We start from the raw sequence: 7,294 nt of genomic DNA on the forward strand, positions 1-7,294 counted from the left end.
AGCTCTGTCTCCCGGGTTCAGCCCATTCTCCTGCCTCAGCCTCCCGAGTAGCTGGGACTACAGGCGCCGCCACTACGCCCGGCTAGTTTTTCTTTTTTGTATTTTTAGTAGAGACGGGGTTTCACCGTGTTAGCCAGGATGGTCTCGATCTTCTGACCTCGTGATCCGCCCGTCTCAGCCTCCCAAAGTGCTGGGATTACAGGCGTGAGCCACTGTGCCTGGCCAATTTTTGTATTTTTAGTAGAGACCAGGTTTCACCATGTTGGCCAGGCTGATCTCCAACTCCTGACCTCAAGTGATCCACCTGCATCGGCCTCCCAACGTGAATTACAAGCATGAGCCACTGCGCCTGGCCTATTCATTTCTTTTCTCCCTTTTTAGTCTTTTTTACGCAAATGGCAGCAACTTTTTCTTTGCTGTGTGTTACTCCATGATGACCAAACATCTTGGAAATCTGTTGCAGGATGGACTTCGAGGGGACCTCCTGGATATCATCTTGAAGTATACTTCCAGCTGTGGGATAATGGGGTCAAGGTTGTGCTGATGGGGCTGGGTGGCTCATACTTGTCATCCCAGCACTTTGGGAGGCTGAGGCAGAAGGACTGCTTGAACTCAGGAGTTCAAGACAAGCCTGGGCAACCTGGTGAGATCCCGTCTGTACAAAAAAATTTAAAAATAAATTAGCTGGGCCGGGCGCGGTGGCTCACGCCTGTAATCCCAGCACTTTGGGAGGCCGAAGTGGGTGGATCACCTGCGCTCAGGAGATGGAGACCAGCCTGGCCAACATGGTGAAACCCCATCTCTACTAAAAATACAAAAAATTAGCTGGGCATGGTGGCAGGTGCCTGTAATCCCAGCTACTTGGGAGGCTGAGGCAGGAGAATTGCTTGAACCCAGGAGGCAGAGGTTGCAGTGAGCTGAGATTGTGGCATTGCACTCCAGCCGGGGCAAAAAGAGCGAAATTCTGTCTCAAATAATAATAATAATAATAATAATAATAGCTGGACATAGTGATGCATGACTGTCATCATCATGCATCATCTCGTCAGCAACTCCTAAGTGGTCCCATCTACTTAGGAGGCTGAGGTGGGAGGATTGCTTCAACCCGGGAGGTGGAGTCTGCAGTGAGCTGTGATCACACCACTGCACTCCAACCTGGGTGACAGAGGGAGACCCTGTCTCAAGAATAATAATAATAGTCTGGGCTCGGTGACTCACATCTGTAATCCCAGCACTTTGGGAGGCCGAGGCGGATGAATTATTTGAGGTCAAGAGAGAGAGACCATCCTGGCCAACATGGTGAGACGGGGTCTCTACTAAAAGTACAAAAATTAGCTGGGCATGGTGGTGCACGCCTATAGTCCCAGCTACTTGGGAGGTTGAGGCAGGAGAATCACTTGAGCTGGGAGGCAGAGGTTGCTTTGAGCCGAGAGTGTGCCACTGCACGCCAGCCTGGCAACAGGGACACCCTCTCTCATTGATAATAATAGGCCGGGCGCGGTGGCTCACACCTGTCATCCCAGCACTTTGGAAGGCCGAGGCGGGTGAATCACGATGTCAGGAGATCGAGATCATCCTAGCTAACACGGTGAAACCCCGTCTCTACTAAAAATACAAAAAATTAGCAAGGCGTGGTGGCGGGCGCCTGTAGTCCCAGCTACTTGGGAGGCTGAGGCAGGAGACTGGTGTGAACCTGGGAGGCGGAGCTTGCAGTGAGCCTAGATCGTGCCACTGCACTCCAGCCTGGGCCACAGAGGGAAACTGCGTCTCAAAATAATAATAATAATAATAAAAAATAAGGCTGTGGCCTTTGTAACGTGCCCTCCACCTGGTTCCCGCTGCTAGTGTCCCTGTGGGTGGGTATCAGCCACTCCTTGTCAATCATGTGGGACACATTCAGTCCCAAACCGCCAGATCAGAGATGTCCCTCACCTACCTTGAACTTTAATGGCCCTCCAGGGTCCTGGGGACAAACCCAAGCTATCCCCACTCAGGGTCTCCGGTGAGGGCTGGCCTCCCCGCCAGCCTGGGCCCATCCACCTGGAGCCCCAGCCCCTAGGAGGGTCAAAGCCCGTCCCATATTCACAAGCCTTATGGTTGGCGAATCGGTTGGGCTCCTAGTCTGGACTAACCATCAGTGGGTTAAGGTCGGTCCTTCCAGGTCCACAGCAGCCTCCACGCCGCCCACCCCCTGCCTGCTCCACCCCCCTCAGCCTCCTCCCGCGCTCTCACTCCGACCTTGCACCGGGAGGAGGGAATAGGGGGGTTGCCGCTGGGTGAACAGAGGGCGTGTGGGCAGGGGAGGGAGTGGCGAGCGGCTGCCAGAGAGGCGGGAAGGCAAGGACAAGGGGGGGCACGGGCTATAAACGTTCCGCTGCAGCGGCGCTGGCAGAGGAGTGGCCGAGCCCAGCCCAGCTGCCCTCTGGACCCCGCGGGCTCCAGCCAAGGCCCCTTCCTGAGTTCCGCAGGCGCAAACCGCAGGCGGCCGGGCGGAGGGGTCTCCGGGGCGGTGCCAGGGCGCAATCCAGGAGGGCTGCCGGGAGGAGGAGGCGCGCGCGGCCATGCACACCGTGGCTATGTCGGGGCCCAATGCCTCCTGGGGGGCGCCGGCCAACGCCTCGGGCTGCCCCGGCTGCGCTGCCAACGCCTCGGACGGCCCGGTCCCTGCGCCGCGGGCAGTGGACGCCTGGCTCGTGCCGCTCTTCTTTGCGGCGCTGATGCTGCTGGGCCTGGTGGGGAACTCGCTGGTCATCTACGTCATCTGCCGCCACAAGCCGATGCGGACCGTGACCAACTTCTACATCGGTGAGTGCGGGCGCTGCGCCGCACCTGCTGCGGGCCCGGGGCCTCCGAGGGCCGAGCGGCCTGGGGCGCCCTCTCACGGCGCATCGAGGCCCTCGCAGACCCGGCGCTGTCCCCTGCAGGGGTCCCCCCCACCCCAAATCTTTTCCCTGTGGTCCCTGCACCTGTGGCTAGAGGTCGCAAACTCCAGCGCGGGCGGACCCGGGCGGGACGGAGGGTGGGGAGTGTGGCACATGGAGACCTCGACCTGGCCACTCGAGGGGCTTGCCCGGGTGCAGCGCGGGCCAAGGGCTCGGTGTCCGGCTGAACAAAAGGCTGGGCGAGGGGCTGGCTTGGCCCGCGGGCCTTAGTTTGCGACCCCTGCTCCGGTGGCTCTCTGAGCCTGTTTATCCATTTGTGTCCTGGGGTCCCCTACCCCAAACAGCTGAGAGCCCAGTCGGTGGCTGCTGGGCCGGCACCATTGTCTCCAGTTTGCAGATGTGGAAACTGAGGCTCAGAGGGTCAGGGGCCTGCTGCTCAGGCTCCCCCAGCCCGGACAGGGCCCAGCAGAACCGATTTCTGCCCGAATAGCCAAGAAACCCAAGCTGGAGGAGTAATGTTTGAGATGTAAGGGGGAATTACTAGAAGGCACCCCAACTTCTCTGCCTGAGGAGGCCAGGGGCGCTGCGGGGGGCCTCCCTGTGCCATCCTGCTGGTCACTCGGACCAAGGTGGGGGCCAGGGGGCAGGGCCAGGAGCGCTGGGCGGTTCCTGCGGCCAGTGGCGCCCACGCCCAGCGCCCGCGCATCCCCACTGCAGCCAACCTAGCGGCCACAGACGTGACCTTCCTCCTGTGCTGCGTCCCCTTCACGGCGCTGCTGTACCCGCTGCCTGCCTGGGTGCTCGGCGATTTCATGTGCAAGTTCGTCAACTACATCCAGCAGGTGCGGGGGGATGGGGGGGGCGAGGGGGCGGGGGGGAACAGGTGCGGGTGGGGAGAGGTCGTCAACTACATCCAGCAGGTGCGGGGGGGGGCAGGTGCGAGGGGGGGAGCAGCTGCGGGGGGACGGGGGGGGCGGAGCAGGGGGGACATGGGGGTGCGCTCCGGAGCAGGAGGGGGGGCGCACGGCGGGGCGGGGTGCAGGGTGCGGAGCAGGTGCGGGGGGGCGGGGGGCGCAGCAGGTGGGCGGAGGAGTGTGCTCCGGAGCAGGAGGGGGGGCGCACGGTGGGGTGGGGGAGGGGTGCGCTCCGGAGCAGAAGGGGAGGGGCGCACTTGGGGACTGGTGTGTGTGCGCTCTGGAGTGGAAGGGGAGGGAGTGGAAGGGGAGGGGGTCGTAAGTGGGACGGGGGGGTGCGCTGAGGAGCAGGAGGGGAGGGGGCGCACGTGGGGACGGAGGGAGATGCGCTCCGGAGCAGGAGGGGAGGGGGCGCACAGTGGGGCGGGGGAGGGGTACGCTCTGGAGCAGGAGGGGAGGGGCGCACGTGAGGACGAGGAGGGAGATGCGCTCCGCAACAGGGTGGGGAGCATGTGGGGAGGAGGAACGCACGTAGGAAGGGGGTGAGGACTTTGGGCGCGGCGCGAGGCAACGCATTGGAGAACCAGGGGCTGGAGGACCCAGCTTGCGGGACGGGGCTGGGCGGGGGTGCAGCCTAGACCTGGAGTGGGGAGTGGGAACGGGGGAAGGATACAGACGGGGACCCGGGTCACTGGTGAGGAAGGGCTACCGAGGCTCTGAGGCTTCTTGCCCTGCCTGTCCCTCCATCCCACGCAGCCCCCTTGTCTCAGACTCGGGATATTAGCCGCCTCCCAAGGGCTCCTTCACTTCCCCAATCCTCCTGCCCTCCTCTCCCAGTCTCCCCACCTCTGTCCCCTCAAGCCGCACTGGACACTCCTTCCAGGACACATTCCGTGTATGTGCCTGAGTGTTCGCACACGTAGGGGGATCGGCAGGGCGGACGAGGCAGGCTCCCAATCGCGCAAGTGACCACACGCCCGGCTGGCGGCTCCTGCAGGTCTCGGTGCAGGCCACGTGCGCCACTCTGACCGCCATGAGCGTGGACCGCTGGTACGTGACGGTGTTCCCGTTGCGCGCCTTGCACCGCCGCACGCCCCGGCTGGCGCTGGCTGTCAGCCTCAGCATCTGGGTAGGTGAGTACAGCTCAGGGGCCTCACGGGGGAAGGCGGACCAGTCCTAGTGCCCTGGGCGCCCGGAGCCACCTGCTGCCTCGGTCCAGCAGCTGGAAAATGGGCGCAATAGCTCTGCCTGCCTAGGGCCAGCGAGGCTGCAGACTGGGCGCCTGGCCTTTTGCAAGGGACGCCTCCCGGAGGGTCGCTGGTCCCCCGAGCAGGGTCTTCATCCCGGCTTGTGGCGCAGGCTCTGCGGCGGTGTCTGCGCCGGTGCTCGCCCTGCACCGCCTGTCACCGGGGCCTCGCGCCTACTGCAGCGAGGCCTTCCCCAGCCGCGCCCTGGAGCGCGCCTTCGCATTGTACAACCTGCTGGCGCTGTACCTGCTGCCGCTGCTCGCCACCTGCGCCTGCTATGGGGCCATGCTGCGCCACCTGGGCCGGGTCGCCGTGCGCCCCGCGCCCGCCGATAGCGCCCTGCAGGTGCGCGGCGTGGGTGGGAGGACAGCAAGTCTGGGCGGGCAGGGAGGCAAGGTGGTGGGAGGCGCCGGTGGGGGCATCTGCGCGGACAGGGACAGCCCAAGGGGTCCAGGAGGGGCGGTGCGAGGGCATGAGCCCAACCAGGTCCGGGTCTTTCGTCTGACCACCTCCCCGGTACCCCCCAGGGGCAGGTGCTGGCCGAGCGCGCGGGCGCCATGCGGGCCAAGGTCTCGCGGTTGGTGGCGGCAGTGGTCCTGCTCTTCGCCGCCTGCTGGGGCCCCATCCAGCTGTTCCTGGTGCTGCAGGCGCTGGGCCCCGCCGGCTCCTGGCACCCGCGCAGCTACGCCGCCTACGCGCTTAAGACCTGGGCTCACTGCATGTCCTACAGCAACTCCGCGCTGAACCCGCTGCTCTACGCCTTCCTGGGCTCGCACTTCCGACAGGCCTTCCGCCGCGTCTGCCCCTGCGCGCCGCGCCGCCCCCGCCACTCCCGCCGGCCCGGACCCTCCGACCCCGCCGCCACGCACGCGGAGCTGCACCGCCTGGGGTCCCACCCGGCCCCTGCCAGGGCGCAGAAGCCAGGGAGCAGTGGGCTGGCCGCGCGCGGGCTGTGCGTCCTGGGGGAGGACACTATCCCTCTCTGAGCGAACCCGGTGGGAATCCGAGCGGCTCCCTTCGGAGCGGGGACTACTGGAACAGCGGTTATTCTTCTGTTATTAATGTTTTTCTTACTGTCCGAGATCAACCGTGCAAATGTTTTGGTCTCTTGTGATGTTCAGTGCAGTTTTGTTGTGATGTTTGCTATTGATATTGAAATAATTTCTGTGTTTCCTGAAATTAAACGTGTCAACACAGGACTTTCTGGATCATTCCAGAAAGTGTCAGACGTTTTCTCATTGTTTTGTGGTTGACTGTCACTGTGTACGATTCATTCCACTTTTTTTTTTTTTGAGACACGGTCTCATTCTGTCACCCAGGCTGGAGTGCAATGGCGTGATCTCAGCTCACTGCAACCTCCGCCTCCCGGGTTCAAGCGATTCTCCCGCCTCAGCCTCCCCATTAGCTGGGATTACAGGCGCCCGCCACCACGCCCGGCTAATTTTTGTATTTTGGGCAGAGACGGGGTTTCTCCATGTTGGCCAGGCTGGTCTCGAATTTCTAACCTTAAGTGATCCCCATGCCTCTGCCTCCCAAAATGCTGAGATGACACATGTGAGCCACGGCACCCGCGGCCTCATCCCACTCTTAGAGATACTAAAATATGAAAACAGCGCAAATGCCCATCAATCAACGAGCGGATAAAGAAAATGCGGAGCGCGCGCGCGCGTGCACACACACACACACAGGAATACTACTCGCCATAAAAAGGAATGAAATGGCATTCACAGCAACCTAGACAGAGTTAGACACCACTCCTCTAAGTGAAGAAACTCTGGAATGGGAAAACAAAACATCCTATGTTCTCACTTATAAGTGGGAGCTAAGCTATGAGGACACCAAGGCATAAGAATGATATGATAGACTTTGGGAAATCAGGGCGCTGGGGTGGAGGGAAGGTACAAGACTCCACACTGGGTACAGTATACGCTGGTCCAGTGATGGGTGCACTGAAATCTCGGAAGTCAACACTAAATAACTTATCCATGTAACCAAGCATCACCTGTTCCCCAAAAACCTGTTGAATTAAAAAATATATAAAATAAAATAGGCTGGGCGCAGTGGCTCACGCCTGTAATCCCAGCACTTTGGGAGGCCAAGGCGGGTGGATCACCTGAGGTCAAGAGTTCAAGACCAGCCTGGCCAACATGGCGAAACCCCGTCTCTACTAAAAATACAAAAATTAGCTGGGCGTGGTGGTGGACACCTGTAATCCCAGCTACTCAGGAGGCTGAGGCAGGAGAATTGCTTT

The 7,294-nt window shown here is 61.4% G+C and overlaps 1 protein-coding gene across 1 annotated transcript; it reads left to right on the forward strand.

Moving 5' to 3' along the window:
* The first annotated feature begins 2,390 nt into the window (after positions 1–2,390).
* Positions 2,391–6,240, forward strand: LOC105486394 (KISS1 receptor). Its single transcript, XM_011749271.3, has 5 exons — positions 2,391–2,805; positions 3,600–3,724; positions 4,794–4,929; positions 5,156–5,388; positions 5,571–6,240. The coding sequence occupies exons 1-5, from the start codon at positions 2,562–2,564 to the stop codon at positions 6,027–6,029; spliced, it is 1,197 nt and encodes a 398-aa protein (XP_011747573.2). The 5' UTR covers positions 2,391–2,561; the 3' UTR covers positions 6,030–6,240.
* Positions 6,241–7,294: the final 1,054 nt, after the last annotated feature.

This window comes from Macaca nemestrina, chromosome 20 (genome assembly GCF_043159975.1).
Source record: "Macaca nemestrina isolate mMacNem1 chromosome 20, mMacNem.hap1, whole genome shotgun sequence".
NCBI classification, from domain to species: domain Eukaryota; kingdom Metazoa; phylum Chordata; class Mammalia; order Primates; family Cercopithecidae; genus Macaca; species Macaca nemestrina.